General features: G+C 41.5%; 1 protein-coding gene and 1 long non-coding RNA gene across 2 annotated transcripts; one reads left to right on the top strand and one right to left on the bottom strand.

The window, feature by feature from the left end:
* The first annotated feature begins 2915 nt into the window (after window positions 1–2915).
* Window positions 2916–25031, top strand: Delta (neurogenic locus protein delta). The gene is made up of 6 exons (XM_017141572.3): window positions 2916–3631; window positions 8908–9219; window positions 12813–12879; window positions 16663–16911; window positions 19772–19826; window positions 21953–25031. The coding sequence occupies exons 1-6, from the start codon at window positions 3575–3577 to the stop codon at window positions 23712–23714; spliced, it is 2502 nt and encodes an 833-aa protein (XP_016997061.1). The 5' UTR covers window positions 2916–3574; the 3' UTR covers window positions 23715–25031.
* LOC138913345 (uncharacterized) lies at window positions 16821–18416 on the bottom strand. Its single transcript, XR_011419030.1, has 3 exons — window positions 17993–18416; window positions 17008–17379; window positions 16821–16945 (listed from the first exon to the last, which is right to left on the bottom strand). It is a non-coding gene; the product is annotated as an uncharacterized lncRNA (long non-coding RNA).
* Window positions 25032–27789: the final 2758 nt, after the last annotated feature.

The raw sequence follows: 27789 nt of genomic DNA, 5'->3' as shown, positions 1-27789 counted from the left end.
CGTCCTTCGTTTTTATCCTCATGAGAGGCCTCGATACTCGTTTTGGGGCTTCCAGTTTTCTGTTTTCCGATTTCCCGTTTGTGTTTTGCATGAAATCGAATTTTCGTTTCAAGGTTTCCTATTCGGTTCTGTTACATTTGCATCCTGTGTGGGAAAAATCGGATGGGAATTTTTTTTGGGCAGCACCTGCCAGCAAGGAAAAGTCTAGATATTTCGGATACAAAATAAAAAATAAAAAACAAAAAGTTTCTTATTTTTAAGTGCATAAAAATAAAACATTTTTATTAAAAATATTTTAACGAGATGTAAAACATACTATTAACATAAATATATAAAAATTGCAGGCTTCAAAATGCTGTTTCATTACACAAATTTTGTTTACTTTCATTAATGCTTTCATATCATCAACAGACCCACACATTATTGTCTTGTTTATTTTTTATAAGCCTTTCCGATAACAAGTTCAGCAATTAAGCGACACATGCCACCGGAGAAATATCGGCAACAGGTTGCAATTGATCGTTACATCATCCATCTGAACTATAAACAGATCATGAGCGACACACGCTCCATTCACGATACGAAGAGCATGTCCCGCCTCCAGATCTTAAAAAGCCCCTCTTCGGAGCCCAGTGAGTGTCACAAGCCACGCGACTAATTTTCAAGTTTTTCAACCTCCGCACAGGGCCAAGAAAAAATGTTATATCTGCTGGTCGAAACCGAAAAAAAAAACTGAATAATATGCATAAAATACGAGAGGATCGGCAGAAGATGCTGCAAAGTGAAAGATGTTGCCTGTCTGGCGGACTTGGCCAAGTACATGACCCCAATTTCTTTGTTGTTGCTGTCTTATTATTCAAACTGCACGGCGCCCTTCGACGGGTTAAGGGGCCTGGGCCTGCCAGGGGGTTAAGGGAAAAGGGGTCCACGCAAAAAGGATGGATGATGTATGTTGCGCTTTCAATTTGGAGCAGCAGGACATCTGTTTTTCGGAGATGGAGCTCTCAGCTCTCGGTTACCTGCCGACCGCCAACCGGTTTACAGGTGCTAACTTGGCTCTAAAAGACAGGGGGGCCTCGAAGGGGGCTTCAGGGGGTTAAACGTGGTCCGGCGATCGAGAGGCTGCCGTTTGGCTTTGCCCCACAGCCTGCAGGTTTTTCTTCTCACTGCTCCTTTTCATTTTATTATTTCGCCGTTGCCGTTGTTTGATCATAAATTTGTGTTTAATTTAAAAACTTTTCACTCTTCTCGGGTCTCGAAAACTCCCGGTGCGAGTACTTTACTGTCAAATTTATTGCGCGAAATATTTTTTGTTTAAATATTGCAATTACAGTTAGACTTCTTTATGGTGAATTAATTTTTATATATTTTATTAATGTCTGGAGATTTAAATCAATTTTTAGCTTATAAAAAGATTACATAAATTATGTATAAAAGTAACTGTTATCATTTAAGGCGTTATAAAAGTGGATTTTACTAAAAGTAAATATTTACATTAAAAAATCAGTCATAATCTTTTCTATAAACCTAAAAAATCGATTTTACTCACGTTTAAGATTTAATAAAAATGCTTTAAAAATCTCATTTTATGTAAAGAAGGATTTTCTATTTTATAAATGTTGAATCTTGTTCCATGTCAAATAAAATATTTCATGATATATTTTTATCAAGCAGATAGATATTTTTTTTTGCAAAATTGTAGTTAGTGCTAAGGAAGCTTTACTGTGTAAGGAATCGTGGCGGACACTTGAAAGTCTGGCAAGAGAAATTTTGGGTCCTCCTTGTAAAATTGGGTGTTGACTTGATTGGTTTCGTTTTCTGGGGCTTCCTCCTGGTCTGTCCCTTATGCATATGCAAATGTTCCTTCGTTCGATGCAAATTAATGAAGACCGATTTTTATTGTACAAATTTCAACAACTTTATTTCGCGCGAAGAGAGTTCTGGTCACGTTCTTCTTAGCCCTTTGCCTTGTAGACCCATTTATCAGGCGTCTTCAATGAACTGCTGTTATCAAGTGATTTACAATGTTTGAATTATATTAATCTTGTTCTTTTCGTAAGGTGATTGGGCTAATTTTTAATGAGAGTGCGGATAAAAGACCACCAAAGACACGTTTTCTTTTTTAATATTTAAAAAAAAAAAAAACCAAAATATAAAAGTAAGGAAATTGTATAAGCCATATATTTTTATAGAGCCTAAGATTACTTTAGAGCTAATTAAATCTTAAAATTATTAATCTGTATAATATTTCTAAGCAAATAAAATATTCAAAAGTTCTGTACATTATTTTATTCATCAATTTAAAACATTTAACAGTAATACTCTCCGTTTTTGTTTAGAATTTATCATGAAGTTCTTACCAATTCTGACTGTACTCCTGGAAACCTTAACCCATTAAAGAAGTAAATAGAAACGTAGTCCTCGAATCATCCGGTTAATGTAATTTCAATTCCTAATTCATTAAAACTGTTGAATATCATAAAACGGTACCCAAGTTCCTTAATCTATGATTTTGGTCCAACAAATCAATGCGAAGGATGTTTTGGTTTTGGCTATCTGGAAAAACGCGAAATGAAAAAATTGTTAGTAAAGTACCGGGTAGCAGAAGGTCGAGTCACCATGCCCCAGCACAAATTTCCTAATTTTGCCCACGAAACCCGTTCCACAGAGCAGCTGCGCCACCAACTACGTAAGTCAGAGCGAGAGGACCTCAGTGCGTCCCCCTTCCGCAGAGAGGCGAGAGAGCCGGCGGCCAGGCGGAGAGAGCGCGAGAGCAGAAGTGCAGCGCGCTCGCCGTGCAGCAGAGCGAGATGCAGCTAGTCGGCGGAGAGCAGAGAGCGGCGAGAGAGTGGTATATTTTAGTATGTTTCGCGGCCGAGGTAAAACTATAGGGGACTTGGATTTCGGTTTCGGAACTTAACGGCATTACGTTTTTCAACTCGGCCGCGCAAGTAACTCAAGAAAGGCAGCTCCCGAAGGCAGCTAGAGCTACTGAAAAACACAAGTCCCCGGTCCGCGACTAAAACCATTCAGTGTGTGACGCGAACTGCCAATGCAATACTCCAGCCAAATATTGCAGTTTCCACGAATCTTGGCAGTTCTTGATTGAAATTCATGCAAGAAAAATAAAATAGTGCCAGAACCAAGAATCAAAATAAATGATCTTTGAAGAGATAAAATACAAAGTGTTTCCGCCGAAATAGAAAAAAAATACAGCGGCACCGTTAGTTCCCTCTCTCGCTTTTCCCTTTTGCGCTTCTTTGCGTGAAAAGGAGAAGACACGCGAAAAGCTTCGAATTCGCGACACTTAAAAATAAACACACTCGAGGAAATTGCAACAAAAAATGTGGCGCGTGCACGTGTAGCTTGCAACAACAAAACCAGCGGCAAAACAACGAAAACGCTTAAAGCGAATTGCAAAACCATGTGCGACAAGTAACCAAAAAATACACAACATAAAATACAATAAACAATTTGAGTAGTTGCCGCACACACACACACACACACAGCCCGTGGATTATTACACTTAAAGCGACACTCAATCCAAAAACCAGCAACAAAATCATCAATAAACATGCATTGGATTAAATGTTTATTAACGGCATTCATTTGCTTCACAGTCATCGTGCAGGTGAGTTATAAGGTCCAGGGAAAAGCACACATTTTCCCTTCAGCTAGCTAAATTTTTGGCACTTTTCACAATTTATTTCTTCTGCGCACGCGTGCACTCACCGCTGAATTTTTGCAGCTGGCGTGGTGTGCGCGCATGTGTGTGTGGCCAAAAAGGAAGAAACGATTAAAGCTTTAGGGTTGCCAGGTTACTAAATTCACTATATTTTAAAGTAGCTGCCTTAAAATGATCTCAAAATATCTCATTTTGAAACCACTCTAAAATCGCCTTTGCCTTTCAATTCATTTTTCAAACGCTTGTAACTTGAGAACTTTTTGGGTAGAAACAGCTGAGCTGGTATTTTAAGCGGGCTGGCTTTTAGGGGTGGAAATCGTGGATCGGATCATATCACCCTTTTCGGAACGAACATATTTCATAGATGAAAACTAGTTTGGAAAACAGGCGAGGCCAATGGCCAAACAGGTCCATCCCCAAAAATTGTTGAATACTAGTACACAGCGGGTAAATATCGAATATACGTTGGAAAGGTTTTAGAAACAGTTAAGCAGATAAGGGAATATCAGAGAATTTATTCTTTAAAAACTGTTGTAGTTCTGAAAATCCTATCCTTAAATAAACTTAGCATTTCCTGTTTTTACTTACACATTCTAGACAGATTCAGCTTCATTTTGCACTGTGTAAGAACCAGAGATAATCAAAGTCTGCCTCAACATCAAAATTTACCACCAACGGCGTAGCGTATGCCTCTTGAACAGCAGCAAAAAATTATAAAACTGCTCGATTTCAATGTGAGGCTATAGTATGGGCTACAAGCCGATGTTAAAAAGTTGATGATGCTGGGCAACATCTGCCGTTGTCGCTGTCATCTCCTCCTCTTTTCCTCCGCTTTGCATGCGCTTTTTACATGCGATTTTTTTTCGGTTTACTTTACGCTCTGCGTAGGTCAACGCGACACATGCTCAGCTTCACTTGCTCCTCTCCTTGCGATTCTTTTCTGCCATGCTTTCATTGATCTTTAACGCCAGCATCCCCTGGTTACACGGATAAAAAGTTGTACCCAAAACAAGTCTTTGAAAAATGTATTGGAATATGGAATATCTTACTTTTTGTTATCTAAAAATGATATATTTAAAAATAATTTATCAAAAGTTTGATATCTTTTTAAAAATATTCATTTATTTATAGTTGATCGATGATATTTACCCATTTATTTACCGTGCACATTGCATGTGCTCTTGTCCTCCTCCACTCTCCGTTCTCCGCTTTATTTTCGCCCAACTTTGGCACGTTGCGTGCTTTAACTTCACTCGACGACCAGCTTATTTTTTCCAGTCCTTTACTTAGTCGCTAATTTTAACAACGTCCCAAAAAAGTGTCTCGACGCCAACCTCCTGGGGTCTTGAGACTGCTGCGACCAGCTGAAAATGTCTCCCCATATATGGAAACATCTGCCCCGAGTGGATCCCTAAACTCTGACTCATTTCCCACTGAAATTAAAGGTGGAATAGTTTAATTTGCCATTTAAAATAATATCTCGGGCAATTAGGCAGCCATTAGCAATGCAATTTAATTCAATTTTCTCCTTATTCTATAGCGTATTATTCTCACAATTTCTCGACGACCCTTTCTTGTCCCATGCTGCGTTTAAATTTCAATTTAACTATCAAATAACCGTAGTCGCCTTGTCTTTGGGTTTTGCATTTATGCAATTTTCATATTAACATTGAGCGCCGAAGGAATGGAAATGAATGAATGAATGAATGAGAAGACTGGGACTCGTGGGGGAAGCTCTCGTAGTCTTCTCGGCTCCACTCTTTCTTCGTATAACATAATTAATTGCAATTTAGAAGCCGAGAAGAGGAAGAGACGCCTACTCCCACACAATGCGATGATTCACTTGCGCTTGTAACTGTTTCCCAAGCCCGTTGTTAACGGTTGATTATGATGATGAATTTAAATGATTAATAAACAACATACAGTGCAGGGGCATCAAAGCAAACACCTGTAGGAAAGTCGAGGAAAAGTCAGGGAAAATTATAATAAAAATGCGTGCTTTCATACATTTTTATGTCCCCTTGTGTTATATTTTCCTCTCTTTTTTTTACAACAACTGTCTGTCAGTCAAGGCAAGTTGACGTGGAAATGGCAAAATGAGGAGAAAAGAAACGAAGAACTAACTAACTAGTCGCTTCAAGCCTGAGTGATCGCAGTAAAAATAGGAGTAGTGGCCAGTGAAAAGAAAGACAAAGATACAGAGACAAAGAACGGCTCAAGCAAAAGGTAAACAATGCAACGCACTATTTTCTAACACTTTAACAAGTGTCTGTCTCCCACCTGAGAGGTTGGCAGTTCCAGCTTTCAAGTTCCACCTGGGGAACCCCCTCGTAGCCCCACTTCTTTAGCTGTCGGGGGTTCAGTCGTAGTGGAGTTCAGAGTTGAAGGCAAAGGCAAATAAGAAACGGAAAAAGAACCATTACCAGTGCACCTATGCCAAAGTTATGAGGAAGATTGTGCAAGGTGTAACTGAATGTTCTTGAAAAAGTTTCAGGGAAATGTTGATATACGGGCTAAAAATCTTAAATAATATTTTCTATGATTAAAAATTGTTATATTTTTTGATAAAACGGTTAAAAAAGATCAAATTCCCTTGAAAGCGTTTTAATATTTACCGCATATTTTAAGTCACCTTAAAACGGTGTGAGAAACTATAACCGAAATTGGTGTCAAATGCTGGACAAAACTATTGTGGTTTTAACGATTGCATTTTTGTTTTGTTTTGCTTTTGCTTCCCACCATCTTTAAAAAGTGTGTGTGAATGTTTGTTCGGTGTTATGCAAATTGATTTGCTTGTTGTTTTGTTTTTTGTGTACATGTTGTGTCAACTGCTGCGCCTTTGTTTGTGTGTGCCTTTATTGTTTGTCTCATTTTTTGTTTTTTAGCTAAGTTTAGTTTGGCTTTCCACCAGCCATGCCCCCGTCCGCCCGTCCGCCCCCATCCACCTTTCTAACCTTCCTTCCGCTCAATGGTTTTTCTCCCTCTGTCTTTTTGTTGTTTTTCTTTTATTAATTCAGACGCATCGTTTGGCTTGATTGTCTATTAATTCTTTTTGCCTGCTTCTTATTCTTTTCTTTTTTTGCGCATATTTATGCTCCTCTTCAAAGCGCCGTTGAAAACAAGTTTTTGCTCTGGGAGAGCCGCTCTTTCCCTCTCTTTGGAGCAGCTGGCAGCTGCAGCTTGTAAGCTTACACACACACACACTAGCAAAACACGCGACTCCAATTCACTTTTAAGTCACGCTTTGCTCTTTTTGCGCTCAGCTGACAACAACAACTACCGCTTTAGCTCGCTCTCTCCCTCTCTGTGCTAAACTGTTATAGCTTTGGGGCCTCTCTCTGTCCGTCTCTCTTTTGGCGATCTTTCAATATGGCTGCATTGCACTGCTCTTCTTCACCTGGCGTTCATTCGCTTACACCTTTTAACTGCTGCTGCTCTCTCGCTCTCTGCCGCCGCACTGCCGCCCTCTCTCTCGCTCTGTCTCTTTCCCTCGTTTTAACCATCAATGTTGACCGGCAAAATCGTATGCCGTGGGAAACAATTCGGTTTTACTTGTACATTTTTTCATCGTTTTTCTCTGACGTCGACGTCGCCGTCGCCGTCGCCGTCGCTGCCTGTTGCTGCTGCTTCTTTTATTTAAGTTTTTGTTGTGTTTTTTTCTTCTTCGATGTGCTGCTCTTTTGCGTCCGTTTTGTTTTTGTTGGCTGCTTATTAATACATGCACAGAAAAAAAGTAGCTTGAATAGATGTTTACCTTTTTTATAGGATTTATTTATAAAGGAATAAATAATTTAAAAACGCATTAAAATGTAAAAAATATGAATTAGATAATTTTTACATTTTGTGTTGCATTACTGACATGCCAATCTATAATCAAACATTCAATTTTCTTGCTGTACACGTTTTTCGTTTTGTGCCCGCGTTCGTTGCCTAAGTCTTTCGTTTTGCGCTTACATTCATTCAATGCTCCCTCTCTTTCGCTCCAAATTCCCTTACAATTACAATTGGAAAAGCCTTTGAACAATGTTAGCGCCATCTTAAGCTCTACTTTTCCGGCTGGGATTACGATTACACCTGCGATTCGACACAGCATCTGTGGACCGCACTTCTGCTTAATTGAGCAATTAAACACCCGTGTTCCTACAAAAGCCGAGAAAGAGAAGAGGAAAACCCACAAAACTTCCCAAGCCACATGTGGAGCACTCGACAATAAATAAGTGAGAAAGAGAAAGAGAAGGCGACTGTGGTGCTCATGTCTTGTTAACAATTAAATTGTCGTTTTAACAAGCTTCACTTGTTGTGGCTGAAATGTTAATTGCCGAACAGTTATAGAAAACGGAGCAATAACTCCGCAGTGCGCCTATTTTTGGGCATTGGTCGCTTGTCTCGCCCATTTATGGGCCCAGATGATGAAGTCATAATTAAGTTTTAAGTGCCAAGTCCAAACTGAGGTGTAATGGCAATTTCCCTTCGAATTTCCCACTAGGGGAAGTTTTTGAAAAAGTTTTTTTAAAGTGGGGAAAAAAGTATTTTTTTTGGAAATTATTCAGATATGGTAATATCACTGAAAATTAACAACTTCCCTACATGGTAAATATTAAAAAATCAATTAAAATCAACCAAACGACACTTTCGAACACAAGCCTGACCCATTTAGCTAATTTCCCTCACACCTCAAACTCCAAACGGCTTCGAATTAATTGAGAAATTTATGAGACGACGGCTATCAAACAAATTTGCAAATCCAAATATGCAAATATTGTCGGCGCTTCAAAACGAAAGTCGAGCAGAAAGCCAAGCCAAGTGGAATTTATTGCAAACCGAATCGGACCGCAACGGACCGAAACTGAAGAAAACGACCGCTTGCTGAGCATTTGTCATGTGGCCCGGGCTTTTCGGTTTCGGTTCGGTTTTGGATTCATTCGGTTTTGGTTCTCGCTTAATATTTCATAAGCCTGTTTTCGTGTTGTCCTTTGCATGGGTCTCTGAATGTTCGCTGCCGCTGCTAAAAAATTCCTCTGCAATTTCAGTTTTTGTTTAAATACCATGCTGAAAGATTTATCGTCTTGTTGGGAGCTGCATTCTTTGTTTTTCGATTTTTGCCCCTCTTTTTGTCTCGCTTTTTTTGTTGTATTATTTATTTTTAATGTGTGTGCCTTAATGAATTGCTTTTTAATTTGATTTGACTAATAAAATACCCCCTCTTGTTGCATCCGTTGCAGGTTCACAGTTCCGGCAGCTTTGAGTTGCGACTGAAGTACTTCAGCAACGATCACGGGCGGGACAACGAGGGCCGCTGCTGCAGCGGCGAGTCCGATGGGGCGACGGGCAAGTGCCTCGGCAGCTGCAAGACGCGGTTTCGCGTCTGCCTGAAGCACTACCAGGCCACCATCGACACCACCTCGCAGTGCACCTACGGGGACGTGGTGACGCCCATTCTGGGCGAGAACTCGGTCAACCTGACCGACGCCCAGCGCTTCCAGAACAAGGGCTTCACGAACCCCATCCAGTTCCCCTTCTCGTTCTCATGGCCGGTAAGTACTAGAATATCTTAAATAATACGGGAAATATAATACTATAAAATACCTCTAAAGAGCTACAGAACCTAAAAACAGTTCCAGATTTATTGTGATTGCCCTACAGAATTGTCATAAAAATTAAAGGCTTATCCGAGCACTTTCTGCCCTCACTGTTTCCGATGGCTTTTATATTTAGATTTGCCCTGCGACGACGCCAGTCACTCATTCAGTCAGTCAATAAAAATTTCCAAGTTGTCTTCTTCGCCTTTGCGCGTAGTTTTTCGCCAGAAAACTTATTCGTGCGGCATCTTTGCTAATTTGTTTGGGCTTTTTATAGAGTAGCCCCGATCGCTCCCGCGGGAGAGGCATAAACCCGAACTCCCCTGACGCCGCATTCATTTATTTCCGCCGAGCGTCCTTGTCGAGGGTTGTTGGCTGTGGCGCACACGCCGCACCAAACATCTGTCGACTATTAAAAATGCGCTGAAAACGCGTGCGCGAACCGCACCACGGCGCACCACCACTATATCACCGTCACCACCATATTCAGCACCACCACCACCAGTGATCCGATCCCATACAATACGATACGATACTATGCTATATGCTATATGAACTGGCGAGCGACAATTTCCAGATCGCTGGCACACAAGGTTATAACCCACCCTTGGGCTCCTGAAGTTGCCGTTACTTTTTGCCCTACGCTTTCCCGGTTTTGACTTCTCGGGAGATATACACAGTCGTACTTCCCTAAGTCACCTTTTATAAAAACTCTTTATTTGAAAGAAATTTCCTTTTAAAAAATCCCGTTTTTAACACAAAGTCTTCTTGAGTTAAAGTTTTCATAGCTTTTGGATGGTGGTGGTTTCAGTTTAGGGTTGTCACCTTTTTGGTGATTTATTTTTTAAGGTAGAAATGCTACCCCTTTTTATTTTTGTACCCCTCTTCGAAGCGCACGTGTGCTCAATAAATTGCTGAAATTTTGAAATACCTCCACAGACGCTCTTCTTTAATTCTGTTCAGCTCGACTGGCCAAGAAAAATATGTATATCGCGGCTGTGGCTCAGCTCGGCATGCCGTGCATTTCTTAATTATTATTACGACAAGAGGCTCTACATGATGATGGGTCCACCCTAGAAACGAAGAAGTTATTCAAGCTTCAAAGTATTTATGCCAGTAGCAATAACTGGAGTTTGTAACGTATTTTTGTGTCAGTGCGCCCGCAGTTTTAAGGGGTGTTTTTACCTCTCTCTCCCCATATAGGTATTTCTCTATCTCGATCCCCCGTTTGCTATTTCTCTTTGCGTAGACACTTTACTTCCTAATTGCTTAGAGCTGCGCATGTGCAGCGTCACTATTATTATCATTACACACATGTGTGCAAAGTCATGGTCCGAAAAAGGGGGAGGAAAGTTGGGAGGGGGGCTATTACATATTACCACCGGACCCAGGTAGCGAAAGATGTTTGGCACGTGAAATGTGTAAGCTGCATAAATTTTTAGCGGTTAAACTGCGGGTAGGCATAAATAAACAATTAGCGAACTGTGGGCTACCATAATTAAGTTAAAACGGGGAGTCTCGAAAAGCACGCGCCAAATTGTTGATCTTAGGAATAATTTAAATGTAGTAAAAAGCGGAAACTTCCCTCGTAGTATTTATAGATTTTCTAGAAAATTCTAGTTTTTATTTTGGTTACTCCGCTTGTAATCAATTTATTTTTAGTGGAACAAGAAACTCGGTTCTTTGTTTTGCTCTCTAAAATTAGTATTCTATTTAGGCTTCTAACACATTCTAGACTTTATTTCGGTCCGTTTCCGCGCACTTTCAACTTCGAAATATTTCTAGGTCAAACTATAAATTTAATTATAGTATGACTCTGTCTGCAGTTGCCGCTGTGCTGCTGCATCAACTAATTTAATGTTGCACTTAATTAAAACAACGAAAGACGAGCCACGCATGCCTGACGACACGCCAGAAGATATGGTGGCAACCGATGTTGCATGTAGGGGTGGGGTGGGGCGTAGCCACTCCCCCTTTTCCGCCACCGCCCTCTGCCCCAGCGACTAAAAATAGTCAAGCAATGGCAGGCAGCATTCATGCTCCTCTTGTTCGTATTGAACTTTGCTACTTTAGTCCCCCCTTTGCGTCAGACGACCGTCTTGTCTTGTGTCTTCTGTCTTGTGTCTTGTGTCTTCGGGCTGTGTCTTCTGAGAGCCAGCAGTCCCCCTGTGGCTGTTGCTACGTGTCTGGGCTACCACTCCTACTCCTGCCGCAGGGCACTTCACCCTATCCAGATCCCTATGCTCTGTACGCTATATGCTATATGCTGGATATTGACGTTGATATACAGCACCGACGCACGCGATATTCACTAAGCGGCCGCTGAAGCATGTTGCCTCATTTATTTTTGGATCTGGCATACGCCAGTGCACGAGTGCAATCTATAGGTATATACTTAACTTGCCAAAGGGAAAACATTAAAGGTAAAATACAAACATTTCCCTGTAGTTTTAATAAAATGTCCCCAGTTTAAAAAACAAAGAAAACTCTTAAATTGCCAGAGATATAAAATATAATAAGAAATTTCTGATCTAAGAAAATTTCCCTTTGCAAGAACATAAAAATTTCCCACTATGGGAAGTTTTATGCAGACAACCAGCTGGCACGTAGCCACTGTTGAAAACTTTATTTCTCTGCACAATAAACAATAAAACCAATAAACCATCGCAGCGCTTCATTTCATTTTAGCCATTCGCTTGTTATTACCTTTCCTGCTCATTTCCCATTGTGTGCCGCTGGTTAAAGCCGATCATCTATGTCTGATTTGCTTCCTGTCGTGCCCATATAAATTTTACGTTTTACGTTTATAAGCAGCAGCGACAAATAGAAGAGATCCGCGAAAAGTGCAATTTCAATGTCTGACTGCCTGACTGTCTGACACACACAAATGCAATCGTTATGCAATCAATCGGCAACGGTGGCTTATCAACCAAATTAATTCTACATCTCCGGTTGGCCCAAAGCCCACGCAAAATCGAAAGTTGGTCGAAAAATTAGTCATTTACATGCGAATTGAAACTCGAAGTTAGGAGCTCGGAGTTCGGAACTCGGAGCTCGAAGCTCGAAACTCTACGCAATCCAAAACTACAACACACACGCCCAGTAGACACCTCTGCAAAAGTTTCCATCGGCTGGTTTTCGCTTTGCTTCGGATTTGGATTCAGATTCGTATTCGGATTTTGTGTCATCTCTGCCGGTTTTTCCAGCAGCGCTGCATTCGAAATCAAGTGTGAATTGAGGGCGCTGCCTGCCGGTTGCATTCGAAGTTGCATTTTGCCGATTTGCATTTGAAATGCATTCGCATTGCATTAGATTTGGTGGCCAGCGGGGCTTTTGGTTTGGGATTGGGTGATTGTGTGGGCGGCCCTGTCATAATCTCTTTATAATGAGTGCTCTCTGTGGAGGCGGCGGAGCTTCCCATTAGCTCGAAATTAGTTATAGACGATTCGGTTTGATAAGTATGTGTTTGGGGGTATTAGTGCCTGTCATTTCCCGTTTAGATTTGAACTTTCTTTAACCATTTCCTTTTCTCTCTTTCCGATTTGCAGGGCACCTTCTCGCTGATCGTCGAGGCCTGGCATGATACGAACAACAGCGGCAATGCTCGCACCAACAGTAAGTAAAATAAATATATTAAACTACCTTTCGGGTCGTGAAATTACTTCCTTGAAAACGTGGCCCAAAGTTATGAGCTCACCATCATCCTGCTTCCTGTGATGATCGAAAGCTGTCAAAAAAGATCGCAAAAACTAACCTGCAACTTGATACTTGCTCCTCTTCGCTCAGTGTAAGATTTCCGGGGTATTGAGTGGTTTTAAATAACCAACAACACACACTACACACACATCCCCCGATAATCGAGGGCCAGACTTTGTCGCCTTTTGTTGTCTGTGCCTGTTTGGAACGGAAGTGTGCTCGAAGTTGAGGTTAGCCCATCCCTCGCTCATTTGCTTAAAATGCAATTAAGCCCTCGGGCTCACGAACTAAACGCTGCTAGTAAAGTCCGATTGTCTCGATCGAGAATCCAGGAGATCGCAGCGAGATCGTGTGTAATCCATCTTGGAAACAATGCTACATGAATCTCTGTGTAGTAACTGATTGTCTTTCGGCGATAAGGAGACCACACAAGGATCTAGCCAAGAAGCGAAGAAGAAAAAATCCTTGACAAAGCAAAACGATTTTTCTTTCTTTCTTCAACAAGAAAAAACAAGAAGTAGAATTCCTCAGTTTGGATTTTAAAAAACACTTTTTTTGTGGCCGATTTTCCCACACAATTTTTGATGAAAGAGCGGAGGAGAAGCTACCTGCTTGTTGGGGCTTAGCTACCTGCACTTTCTTTTGCTTCGGGATTTATGGAGTTTTCATAGGAATTTCTAGCATGTTGTATTCTCTTTGTTTTTCGTCTCGCCCTTTTTCATAAGCCCTTTTCGATTTTTCTATATTTAGCTTGGCCTATTCCGTAAAGGAATTTTAATTGTTTTGCTGGGAGCTCCTTAACCACTCGATTTTCACTCGGCTTCCCTCCCGCTGAGCAAGGCTAATTTCCGAGGCGGTCCCAGGCTAATAGATCTTTATCGGTACAAGTATCGTACTCTCCGAACTCCTTGCCCCCCGAACAGCAATTGCAATTTCAATTTCTGCACACCGAGATTTCCTAGTCTCGCCGCCTGTCAAGGATTAATTTCATTATTTAAAAGTATGCAACATAGTTTTTTCCTCCTTTTTGCTTTCGCTGAATGCTCGCCGAATGACGATCTCCCGCATACTTGGACTTGCATAGCAAATTTACGCCAACGAGTTTAGCTCTTTTTTGTTATATTCATTTAACATAAATTACATAAAGGCGAGGAGGCTGAGGGGGTGAAAGGGGAGGGGCACAACGCACATGGCGACCTTTTCGCCAGGTTTTCGCCCATACCCCGAGGCCAGCTAAACGGCCAAGAGCCAAAGGAACCGGACCTGCTGGGCAAAAAGAATCGGAATCCCAGTTCGAAGGCAAAGGCACTGTGCGAAAATTACAAAATTAACATATTAGCATAATTTTGGGTATACCACATAAAATTTTTATGAAAAGCGTTTTGAAAATATTTAGAAAATCTTGTTGAACAGTTTAGGGTTTTATTTTTTAATCCCCCATTTAATTAAATCACAATTTTCGTACCGTGTAGTGGGTATTGCAAGGTGATTCTCTGGCCTCTCGCCTTGATGCGTTCAGAAATCTTTCAACTCATGCCTCTCCAGATCCGAGATTCTCGCCGGACTCTGGCGGCCTCTTCGGCTTCCTCACCTATCCCTACCTACCAATTAATCTCTGCCAATGCCAAAGTTGTTAGTTGCACGTTGTTGTGGCCGCCGATCGCTGCTCTGCCTCTGCCGCCCTGCTGCTCTCCTGGTTCGATGTTGTTAAAATGCTTATCTTTTAATTTTAACTCATTGGATCAAGAAGCGGCAGCCCGGCAACAAGAGCCCAACTTCTCTTTTTCGACTTGGCTTCCTTCGATCTCTTCTGTCTTTCTGTCTGTCTGTCTGCCACAAAACTTGTCGTTGTTGTTTTCGTTTTTGTTGTCGTCGTCGTGTGTCTTGATAAAATGGTATTTTCGAAAAAATTCCTCAAGTCCAAGTCAGCGATACTTGGGGAGGCGGATGCTGCAAATAAAAAATGGTTTGGGGAGGCATTTTCAAAGGGGGGATCCGCAGATCGGGAGTCAGAGTCAAGTTTGGATTTCTTGTTGCAAATTTGTTGCAAACAAATTTCACTCATTTGTTGACAAAGCGATTGAAGAGGGGAGAGGTTTTTTTCCAATACGATATAGGACACTCGCTTAAGATATTTTGATTTCTAATTACCTCCCTGGAGAAATTCCCACAAAAATCTCAACATTTCCGCGATCGTCGTCAGTCATTGCGAAAGTTGTCACACGCCGCTCCTTTCCACAGATAATTATGAAAATGCAGCTTTGCGTAAATATTTTCACAAAATTTGCCTGATATATTTTATTGCACGTTTTTCTGCAAACTGGCCAAACTGGCTGGAAAAATTGTGCGTCTCTTGCCGGCTTGTCTAATAACCTGTCATGCCACAAATCCTATGGGCTTTATCTGTGTGTGTCGCTGTTGCAAATGTAAATAAAACCACAAAGTACAATTCAATTTTTTTTTGTTTTTGGAATGTTGTTGGCTGGTGCGATTTTTGCATTGAATGCTTTTCCATGTTGTCGGCCCCGTTCGTCGGCAGGTGAAGCACAGCACACACCACACACACTCGCCAGGTTTTTGGCCAAAAAATGCATTTGCCAACGGCTAACAGCCAACAGCTAGTGGCTCGAGCAACTGGCTAAGAATTCTTGTTGCTGCATTTGAGTTGTGCATATTTTTGGTAATTAATTAGTGAGTTTTTGGAGTTGCCGAATTTTTTATTTAATATTTTTATTGGCCAACCAGTTGGGCTGCTTGTCCAATGGACACTCGCTCCATATGTGAGGCCCCTGTGTAAAATATAGCTTTGACAATATGCTTTGATATATTTGGGCAAATATTTTTCTGGTCGCTTGCTCAATAGTGAGATCGGTATTGGAAAAATGGTGGAAAAGTGAACTAGATACCGCTCTTAATTTCACTTTCAGTGCTCTAATTTCTCAGGGGCCATTTAAATGGGGGTCTCCTCCGTTTTGTTTTGTTCTTGGTTTTAACATGTAAATTCCAGAGAGATTTATGTAGGATTTTCAAACAGAAAACTTGACTCTGGCTTGGCTTTAACTTTGGATTTAGCTTTAGCTTTAACTTTAACTTTGGCTTAGCTGCATGCAATTCGAATAGTCATGCACCTGCAATTTACTTTATAGACCATGGCATAATGTGGCTGCACATGTATCTGTATCTGCATCGGTGTCCGCTGCAGTATCTGTAGATACGCGACGCACACAAACGAGTTGCCAGCCATCCCAAAGTCTCGAGACCGGTCGGCGAACAGCTGAAAAATGCCTCGACGAGCTTGGCTGGCGGTCTGCCTGTTGCCTTCTTTTCTTTTATTTTTTCTCTTTGCTGTATTTTAGCCATGCCCCGTGTCTGTCTGCCAGCTTTTGCCTCTCTCATCGCCAAATACCAAGTAGTACTCAGTACCCTTACCAAACTGCATACCTCGGCTTTGAGCACTTGACTCTGTGACAAGCAATTGCATTTCGGGGGTTTTCAAGTTGCCAAGCGAAGCGAGATTCGTTCGATTTCGATTTTTGGTTTTCCACTTCCATTTCCCATTTGCAGCATTCCAAACAGAGGTTTTTTTTTTGGCCCCGAGCGCCATCTCATCGGATCATCTTTAACCCAATTAATCTTCATTAGTCTATCGCCGGGCTCAACTTGTTCTCACACACTTATCATGGTCTAAATCTTTATTTCCAGATCTCCTCATCCAGCGGCTTTTGGTGCAGCAGGTACTGGAGGTGTCCTCCGAGTGGAAGACGAACAAGTCGGAGTCGCAGTACACGTCGCTGGAGTACGATTTCCGTGTCACCTGCGATGCCAACTACTACGGATCCGGCTGTGCCAAGTTCTGCCGGCCACGCGACGATTCATTTGGCCATTCCACCTGCTCTGAGACGGGCGAAATTATCTGTTTGACCGGATGGCAGGGCGATTACTGTCACATACGTAAGTACAAAATAATACCATGTGGGTGGGGGATCTATTATAAAAGGTTAAATGGTAAAGTCAAGGGAACCTTTTAAATATTAGCAAGAAAAGTACCTAGAACATTTCTATGAAAACTATTTCATGATCTGTTGAAACATCTTCGATAGCTTAGATATCTCGACCTTAGATATCCACACGGATCAATAGCCTCCATATCGCCACTCCACGCATTTTTTAGCCCGAAAACACTTGGTCCGCTCTGTTTGTTGTTGCTTCTGCCGATCTCCCGACTCAAGTGGCTCAAAACTGAAGTTTATTTATTTCTTTTTGCCTGCCAGCTCTCATTATTATTGAAAATCACTTGCTTGTCAAATCAAATGAGATGATTGTACACAATGCCCAAAAACTGCTGCCCCGAAACGAATTAAAGTATAATTATTTTCGAATGCGTACGGCGAGATGAGTTGACAAAAATACGAAACGAAACTGAAAAATTTGAATACAGAATACAGAAACTGACCATCAAGTGGGAGGCGGGGGAAAATCAAAGTCAAACAAATAAATTAAAAATCAATGAAGTTCGGGAAACGAAAAACAAAATGGGGAAAAGTCATTTGTCATTGGAAGAACAAAACGTCTAACGAACTGCCGAGAGCAGAAATTCGGGCAGCCCTTTGTAGTTGGTTGGTAGTCAGTCGATCGTTGTTTGGCTACCTTTGCTTTACCAACATTTTAAACTGTGAATCAGAGCAGACACACACCATACCATAGCATACCCCATAACCATGATGATGATGATGAGGAGCAGGGCATACAAAAATCTTCCCACGCCAAGTGCAAGGGCCCGGGTTTTTGGACCAAAAAGGTGTGGTGCCGGTGTATCTGTATCCGTATCGGTGCTAGTGGTGGTGTATCTGTGCGAGTGGACCCCTTACGCAGACACAGATACAGATACAGATGATGATCAAGGTTTGAGTTTGGGTTTGGGCTGCTTTGCTTCATCGTCTGCATGCCGAGCATTTCTGAGGACCCGAGAAGAAGCGTCGTCGACCCAAGAACAAACTTCCTTTAGGGCTGTTGTGGCAACGTCTGATTACACCTTAAATGTCGTAGTCTCCTGAAGACGACGACGGGATTCTTCTTCTTATTCGGTTCGATTCTTCTGCGTCCTCTCTTCTCGTCTCTTTTTTTTGTCTTTTCTGCTGCCTTCTTTTTTTCGGGGCAGATAATTTTTGTGTCCTGCTGCCGGTTTAGCAAGTTGCCCAGCGGAAGAGGCAGCTGCTCCTGCTTGCTATATTTTATTTTCAACTTAAATGCGCAGAAATGAGCTTAAATTAAGGCACACACTCACTCGCACACACATGTGCGAAAATTATTTTCCAGCAGCAGCAGCAGGAGCAGCAGCAAATAAAAAGCCCAAACGTGCAGGCTGCAAAAACAAAACACCGAGTAAATTGGCCCAAAAGGTTTTGGTTCTTCCTCTTTGCTTTTCGGCCAAGTGCGTATATGTGTGTATGAATGAAGTTAATTTCAAGGAAATGAGCTATTTTGACTAAAGTTCATGAATGACAGGCAGATGGTCAGTGGGTGCTAAAAAGATACATCTGCGGGAGATACAATAAAAAGAGTTTTTGAGAACCCTTTGGCTACCAAAAGTGAAAGTAAGCGGAAGAGTTCGAATATGCCATAAATATATATCATTCGATTAGCGCGGATTATCTCTGTCCTAAGGCGTGTGAACTTCTTTTTCACTTTCTGGAAAATCTATTTCAAGCCCAGCCTCCTTCGTCTACTGCGGGCGATGGTAATAAAAATCATTGGCAATTGCCAATATTACGCTTTTTCTCTACTATATATATTAAAAGGGGGCAGAGCAGCAGCAGCATCCCCCTCCCCGTTCGCAGAACACGTTTTTGTGATTTTCTAGCAATTTTCCTGCTGCCTTCTGAATGAAACTCACTCGATTTTAAAGAGGAGCATCATCATCTTCGGCGGCTTCGGCGGCTCCTTCCACGTTCTGTTCCACGGGCTCCTTTTGCCATTGCCTTTTTTAGTTTTGTTCACGACTTTTGTGCCCCTTCTCTAGGCCCTTGTGGCAACTCCCCAACTTCCTGCCTTCTGCTGCTGCCGCTTCTCTCGCCGGTCGAAACATGTTTGCCACATTCTTCGGAGAGATCCCAACTCCATCTCCAGCCCAGCTTCCAATCGAAGTTTTCGTCGAACCTTTTAAGCTTGGGAATCTGTTTTGCTGTTTTGGGCCACGGCCTCCGCCTCAGCTGCTCAGGCTGAGGCTGAGGCTAAGGCTCAGGCTTCTGCTGCTTCTTCTCCTGGCCATGGGATTATTTCATTTTGTGTGTTTCCTTTTTGGCCTTAGAAACAAGTTATTCCTGCTTGGCTTAAAACACTCACACAGTGCCGATTGCCGAATGCCGAACGCCGAGAGTTTGAGAGCCACTGGCCATGATTCATTTTTTATAGTCTCTGTTTTTTATTTGTATTTTTTTCTAGTCTGTGCTAAAACGTTTTAAACGTTTTCCTATTGTTTAGCGAGCTGCTTTTGTTTTATTTCCCAGAGACATCTTTTTTTCTGTCTATTTTTCATTGCCAGACGCGTGAAAAAGAAAGTTTTTTCGGCACTTCTGCCTCTGAATTGCCTCAATTTGATGGATCTCGATGTCTGTGAGTGGGTTGTGCAGCTCGAGTCGAGTGGGTGTCCCCCGGGTTTATGTTTTTGTTTCTCTTTTCTTCGGACAGGTGGGGAGTCTATTTCAAAGCCATTTAAGTTATTTTTTTGGGAAAGTGTTTTACCCCCACCACCCGTATTGTTTACATTTCAATTAATTTATATTTAAATTTTCCCCCTCTTTTTTATTTGCAGCCAAATGCGCCAAAGGCTGTGAGCATGGACACTGCGAGAAACCCAATCAATGCGTGTAAGTATTTTATTTGATCGTATTTAGTTGATTAGGCCTTTGTGAGCCGATGGTTGCATCAGGAAATATATCATCAAATTTAATTTGCTGAATTAAGATGGTTTATTAAAATGTTTTCATTTTGAAAACTTGATACATCTTCCGAACTTTGAGAAGAAAATGCTTTCAATTAAGCCAAAGCCAACTGTTGCCAACTGCAACTAACGGGTTATTTTGCCTTCAATTTAATGATGATTCTTGTCCTCCTTGTGTTTGCACGTTTTATTTGTTTGTCTTTGTTGTTTGCCTTTGTTTTTGTTTTACCTGCCCACCCAGTAAAAACAACAAGAAAAACAGCAACAACTATCATGATGGGGCACACCTTTTCAATGTAATGCTGAATGTTTGACTGCTACCGTGAGCTTTGCGAAAAGGGCAGAAAACACTTTGCTGCTCTTTTATTTTATTTTTATTATTTTTCTTTTTTAGTTTTTGCTTGGATTTTAATGCACGTTTTTTACCCGCGCTCGTTTGTTCGTTCGGCGCCCGCAGAAATTCTTTCGGTTCGGCGCGATGTCATTTGATTTGGCCAGGGTTTTGCATTACAATTTTGAAGCGAAGTAAAAGCCAAGGCGGCCAAATTGAATTACAAGTACCGAAGTTTTCCCACATTTTTGCCCATCAAGGTGTAAGCGAACACTTTTGACGACGCTGGCAAATATTTTCAGATATTTGCAGCATACAATTTCAACTAAAAAACAGCTGCACGAGAATATAAAGTTCAATATGGCTAGACTTTGTGTTTTTACATAACTTTTTTTATCTATACCATAGGTTTATTTTCTAATAATACAATGGATTGTGTGCCAATGTTACCTCTCTAGCAGCAAAGTGCTGAATTGATTTTCAAACGTCGAGAGTAGAGGATGTTGCCCATTATTTATGCATTATGTTGGCCAATAAACTTCTCTCCACTGCCAGGCGGAAATCAAACATTTTGTGGTCCGCCGATAATTGTGCCAAATAAAAAAGAGCACCAAAATCAACACATCATTGTGTGGAATGGAGTGGAGTGCCTCCAGTGGAGTAAAGTGATTGGTGGAACTGTTTTGTGAATCGAATTGTTAGCTGGAAACCGCAGATACGCCCGGGTATGCGTGCCACTTAGCCAGGTTGTTTGATGGTGGGAATATTTTAATAATTCTAAGCGCATACAGCACACATTTGCTAGTTGGCAACGCGACGGTTGCTTTTTTGACATTTCTTTGTGTACACACTGGCTGACGCATATCAATTACTACTTGTCTCCCAGTCAGTCTGTTTGTCTGTTAACTTGTCTCTCCAACTCCACCGCTTCCACCCACTCCGCCGCCCGCTCTTTCAACAGGTTAGCTGTCTTGGTTTGAATTATTAACTATTGAAATCTTTGTGGGTGAAGGCTTTTTAGCCTCACAGTTGGCAACACTTGCATCTGGCAATGCGTGCATGTGCGTGCGTGCCTGCTTTATTTGTTGCAGAGGAAACACTTTTTTTTTGGCTTGAAATCAATTTATGATCGTGAGAAATGCAAAAATTGTGTAAACTCCCTCAGCTCTCTCTTTCTCTTCTTCGTTTTCAAGTGTGCGGATATGACTTCTTGCAGAGACATTCGTTTTATTTCAATTGCGAACGAGACTTTTTCAAGTTGACAAGCCATCTTCCTTTCCCCCATCTCCCCCTCTCTTTCTCTTCTTTGCTCTTTTCTTGCCCATCTTTTGCCTCTTTTTCGACTGCAATCAAGCGTGGCATGCAAACAAGTGTACGTGGGGGAGGGAGCGGGATGCAGAGATGCGTGGAACAGGTGATGGAGCACTGGCCTTCCGTCCTCCTCACTCGCATTTAAAAGTCAAAAGTAAACCAGCGCTCGCGGCGCTTCAATAAACAGAGTCAAAGATCTTTAAGTGTATCTGTGGATTTCTTTTAGTCTTTTGAAAAAGAAATGAAAAGAATAAGTTTAAAATGGTGTCTTTAAAGCGAGTAAAAGAAAAAACTTTTAGTTACTCATACAGCAGCATGGTCACATTTGCGCTTTAACCGTTATTTCTTACCCACATCCAGCTACGGTCACACTAACCACCCCCTTTTTCCTTTTTTCTCTCTTTTTACAGTTGTCAACTGGGTTGGAAGGGAGCTCTGTGCAACGAGTGCGTTCTGGAACCAAACTGCATCCACGGCACCTGCAACAAACCCTGGACTTGCATCTGCAACGAGGGATGGGGTGGCTTGTATTGCAACCAGGACTTGAACTACTGCACCAACCACCGACCCTGCAAGAATGGCGGAACCTGTTTCAATACCGGCGAAGGATTGTACACCTGCAAGTGCGCTCCCGGCTTCAGTGGCGATGATTGCGAAACTGAGATTTACTCCTGCGATGCCGATGTCAATCCTTGCCAGAATGGCGGAACCTGCATCGATGAGCCACCCACGAAAACGGGCTACAAGTGCCATTGTCCCAGCGGCTGGAGTGGAAAGATGTGCGAGGAGAAAGTGCTCACCTGCACGGATAAGCCCTGCCATCAGGGTATCTGCCGTAACGTTCGTCCCGGTTTGGGGAGCAAGGGTCAGGGCTACCAGTGCGAGTGTCCCATTGGCTACAGTGGACCGACCTGCGAACTCCAGCTGGACAACTGCAGTCCGAATCCCTGCATAAACGGAGGAAGCTGTCAGCCCAACGGAAGGTGTATTTGCCCAGCGGGATTTTCGGGAAGCAAGTGCGAGACGAACATCGACGACTGTCTGGGTCACCAGTGCGAAAACGGAGGCACCTGCATAGATATGGTAAACAAATATCGCTGCCAATGTGTTCCCGGATTCCATGGCACTCACTGCAGCAGCAAAGTCGACTTGTGCCTCATTAGGCCGTGTGCCAATGGCGGAACCTGCTTGAATCTCAACAACGATTATCAGTGCACCTGTCGGGCGGGATTCACTGGCAAGGATTGCTCCGTGGACATCGACGAGTGCAGCAGTAATCCGTGCCATAATGGCGGTACCTGCATGAACCGTGTCAACTCCTTCGAATGCGTGTGCGCCAATGGATTCCGCGGCAAGCAGTGCGATGAGGAGTCCTACGCCTCGGTGACCTTCGATGCCCACCAATATGGAGCCACCACGCAAGCGAGAGCCGATGGTCTGACCAATGCCCAGGTGGTGCTCATCGCTGTCTTCTCTGTCGCGATGCCTTTGGTGGCCGTGATTGCGGCCTGTGTGGTGTTCTGCATGAAGCGCAAGCGTAAGCGTGCCCAGGAAAAGGACGATGCGGAGGCCAGGAAGCAGAACGAGCAGAATGCGGTGGCCACGATGCATCACAATGGCAGTGCCGTGGGCGTAGCTCTGGCTTCGGCCTCTCTGGGCGGCAAAACGGGCAGCAACAGCGGACTGACCTTCGATGGCGGCAACCCGAACATCATCAAAAACACCTGGGACAAGTCGGTCAACAACATTTGCGCCTCGGCAGCAGCGGCGGCGGCGGCGGCAGCGGCGGCGGACGAGTGTCTCATGTACGGCGGATATGTGGCCTCGGTGGCGGACAACAACAATGCCAATTCAGACTTTTGTGTGGCTCCGCTGCAGCGGGCCAAGTCGCAGAAGCAGCTCAACACCGATCCCACGCTAATGCACCGCGGCTCACCGGCAGGCAGCTCCTCCAAGGGAGCGTCGGGAGGAGCACCGGGAGCGGCGGAGGGCAAGCGGATCTCCGTGCTCGGCGAGGGATCCTACTGCAGCCAGCGTTGGCCTTCGTTGGCGGCGGCGGGAGTGGCGGGAGCCTGCTCATCTCAACTAATGGCCGCCGCCTCGGCAGCGGGCAGCGGAGCGGGGACGGCGCAACAGCAGCGGTCCGTCGTCTGCGGCACTCCGCATATGTAAGGGAAATACGGAGAAATCCGCATGGAGGAGCTAACAGCACACACACAAAGAAAAGACTGGGTTGGGTTCGAAATGTGAGAGAGACGCCAAAATGTTGTTGTTGATTGAAGCAGTAGTCGTCACGAAAAATGAAAAATCTGTAACAGGCATAGCTCGTAAACTCCCTGAAAATTTGTATAGTAATTAGCAGAACTGCGACCTAGCCGTTTTGTCGATCGAGAAAACTCTTTTTATAGATTTTATAAAATGCAATCTTAGGAATTATTAAATTGGAAACTCTACATTTTATGTAGAAATTTTAAAATATTGAAAATTATTAAGAGCATACGAAACACTCGATCGACACGGCAAACGGGAAACAGCTTTTGCATCCTTAATTATTCCAATGGACTGACCTAAGCCTAAAGTTGTATACCATAAAGTCAACCTTTCAAAATTCAAACATTTTTGTTTTTGACACCCCCGTACCCTCGAAAGAAAAATCACTTGACCAATTGCTTGCTAGAATTTAGACCAAGACCAAGAACCACTGGACGACAGAGTCGAAAAGACGACTCTCCATACGTTTTGACGTTTTGCATGTTACTGAAAAATCTGCTTCAATTTAATCTTTTTTCACTTAGTTTGGTTTAAATTGTAAATATTAACGGTAGCCGTAGCCTACGCATAAATGTAAACTAATGATAAAACGATTGAAAAGAAACCTCCTCATTGACGCCGCCCGAAACGGGACTGCTTTTCTATGCAAGGCAGTCGGTCGGATCGGGCGATTTGTAAATAGTACTCATAGGTCACATCGATATACGACATGGATAAGAGAAAAAGATGAAAAAGCCACACAAAAAAACTACATAAATTGACACTATCTCGACTATTTAGTTTCTAACTATGTATATGTAAATGTAGCGAACGAAGATAAAACTAAACTTAAAACGACTCTAGCTTAATGTTAATTTAAAGACCCCAAACAAACAAACAAACAAACATGCGAAGACAAGCAAAACATTTAGTGATTCTATTTTAAGTATTTCTAATTTACCCTACCAACCAATTATTTTTTTTCGATTTTTAAACTTATTATTTTAATCTTTATTTTTTAATTTTGTCCATCTACAAACCCTATATTATTTTTTTTGGCCTATTCCGATTTGGAGCATTTATCAGCGATGAAGTCAATAATATTTGTAGTTAGCGCCTAACTGTAAACGAAATGTATTGAATTTATAAATTGTAAGTCGAAAAGAAAACAAATTTCATGAAAACTCGAAAACTGAATTGGAACAACAAAGAAAATAGAAACAAGACGATAAGCAAAAAGTGAATGAAAAATATACACACATATATACAAACACAAAACAAATGAAAATTCGTGTTTTTTCAAAGTCTCCAAATAGTCGTATTATTATTATTTTTTGTTATATACGCAAAAAGGTTTATACAATTTAATTTTGATCTCAAAACCGAAGACAACCAGACAATGTGCAGCACGAAAGACGCAAAAACTGTTTGCGAAATTCCAAAACGTCAAAATTAAATCAACAAAACTACAGTTAAATTGCAAATGGTTCCTCGTTAGTGTAAAGAAATGAAAACTAGTTGTAAAAGTGCTAGAAATAAACTGTGCAGCTACTTATCTGATAAATCCTACACAGTATATATATTTTTATACGTTTGCTAACGCAGCTCTCTCATCCAATTTTGTACATAAAGTTCTCCGATCCTGTTAACTGCGCTCATATGGGATATAAGCTTTTACAGCCTATAGCCACACACATATATTTTTTATAAATATCTAATTTTTAAATAGTCGTTTTTAGTAATTTATATTTTTATTGCAAATGAAAAATCGAAAAAGTAAACAAAAAAATTAGAGAAACACTTGAGAGAAATTGTAAAAAGTTGATAAGACCTACAAAAAGAAATATTTATACCAGAAGAAAACAAAAATGAAAAAAAACCCATAAAAATAGTAGTTACTTGCATACAATTGTAATTTAGTGTTGTACTTACGATTTAGTCTAAACAATTTTATGAAATTTTTTAGTAATTAAAAAAATGAATTAAAAAAAAGGAAGCAAACAAAAAAGCCACAAAAAAACGAACAAACAAAAAATGCAAAGAAAAAAATATGAAAAAAAACAATAAAAAATTTTTATGAATGAATTATAAATACAAATGTTTTGTTATTGGAAAAAAGATTTGGGAGCGGGGTTACCAGGAATAATTTCTATAAACGGTGCCATCATATTACACAATCGATCCTATAGAATAGTCTATAGACGGTTGTTAATTAACTAATTGTTAACTAATTAAAAATGGATTAAACAGCCTGAAAGTGACTTTTTCCTACAAATGTATGTTAGTATACCAGTTCAACAAAAACAAATCGAGGAAAGCCGTCTGGCTGCAAATCAAGGAATTCATCTCGCCGTCAAAATGCTATTTTAATTGCAATTTCAAATCGCAGAAGTGCAACAAAATATACAAGCAATAATCAGACAGGAAAGAAAGCCAAGTACTTACGGCTGATGCAGTGTGGAGAAACAACGAAATTAAGAGGAATATGTTAAGCCAGAAAACATTAAAGTTGGTGTCTCAGCTGTCTGAGATGGCTTAACTATGTTTTTGTTGTTGGAGGCTGTTAACGTGACGAAGTACAGTGGAACCCAAGTGTTAAAGTTTAAATTAAAGATTAAAGGTGTATTTTGAACACTTTCATTTAATTAAATTCTAAAATTAAATAATTTTGTCCTTGAGAAAAGTAGTTTAAAGTATAAAAAGTTGACTTAAAAATTGCAAATTTAGTTTAAATGTAAACTTTTAAATTGTAAATTATTTTAAAAATCTTCTATTTTAAAGACCATTATTAGAAGCTGTGCGACATTGTGACAAGAATATTAATTTGCCTAGAATACAACCACTGTGCTGCATCTTTTAGAAATTACAACAAATCACAGACCATACTCAACGCACCAAAGAGCGGCGAGTCGAGCTGCAGAGCATTAACAATAAATTCTCGCATGCCATTGTGAAATTCTCACAATAATCATAAATAATAGTTTATTTCTACTTTTTAAACGGCCTAACCGAGAGGCTGTTAATGAAGTTGCCTGCCCGCCGAGTGCGTATCTGTCTGATTTACTAACTGAGCGGAGCGGCGGTACTAAAGGAGAAATAAGCGACTAGACGGCGTCCAGGTCGAGATTCTGTCGGTGATGCTGCCTAATTAAGCAACTTTGCACAGCGAAAAAATTGTATTTATAGAAGATATATTCCTGATGGTAGATCTAATCGGGAGGGAACATGGACGAAAGTTCACACACATAAGTTAGGCAAAATATTGGTTTCTCAAAGAAGATAGAAAACATATAACTGATGCTAAATCTTATGGGACTTAATATAATAATTATAATATATTATTAGAAGAAAACACTATCTTCTCGTTGCTAAAACTCTTGGTTTATTATCCTTTAAACCTATCTTAATATCTTTTAGAAATATCAGAAACATGGGAAAATAAATAAAATGAATTTTTGAGATGGCTTTAGTTTTCCTGCTGTTAGAAACAGTTTTTCACCCGAGTGTAAACTTTGCATTTAAACTGGCCAGTCATTAAGCCAGCAGGAGGGGAAATCGTGGAGTCTAAGGTGCGCTGCAATGGGAGATGGCCGGCGTATCGCTTACCAGAGACAATTGCGGCAAAGATGCATCGGGCCGATGGGCTCAAGGGGTTAAACCATTAAAATGCACTAAGACAATATTTTGTTAGGTCGTCGCACACACTTGGGACCCAAACAGACCATCATCAATGATCGTCCACTTTGTTTGTTTATCAAGTTGGTTTACTCTAGATTTTGTCATTTCATCTTGGCCCGTGTGGAGATGCCCGTAAGTGGAGATCTCCGCTCGTTCTCCTCCCTTTATTTCGTTTTTTTTGGCACCTAATTGTGTTTACGTTAGCCCCTTGCTCCACACCAAATTAACCCATTGAGGAGGCATTTCAATTATGTTTGGATAAACATAAGCAATGGGAACATTCGTTGACAGTAATATTGCCCCAAAAAGACCGTCAAAA

The sequence above is a fragment of the Drosophila takahashii genome, chromosome 3R (genome assembly GCF_030179915.1).
Source record: "Drosophila takahashii strain IR98-3 E-12201 chromosome 3R, DtakHiC1v2, whole genome shotgun sequence".
NCBI lineage: Eukaryota > Metazoa > Arthropoda > Insecta > Diptera > Drosophilidae > Drosophila > Drosophila takahashii.
Note: the sequence above shows the minus strand (reverse complement) of the source record. Positions and strands in the feature narration are given on the sequence as shown.

Coding starts and splice junctions, on each gene's coding strand:
- Delta (XM_017141572.3), top strand. CDS start 3,575: ATGCATTGGATTAAATGTTTATTAACGGCATTCATTTGCTTCACAGTC. Junction 16,912..19,771: donor GGGCGATTACTGTCACATAC/GTAAGTACAAAA, acceptor TTTTATTTGCAG/CCAAATGCGCCAAAGGCTGT. Junction 19,827..21,952: donor GAGAAACCCAATCAATGCGT/GTAAGTATTTTA, acceptor CTCTTTTTACAG/TTGTCAACTGGGTTGGAAGG.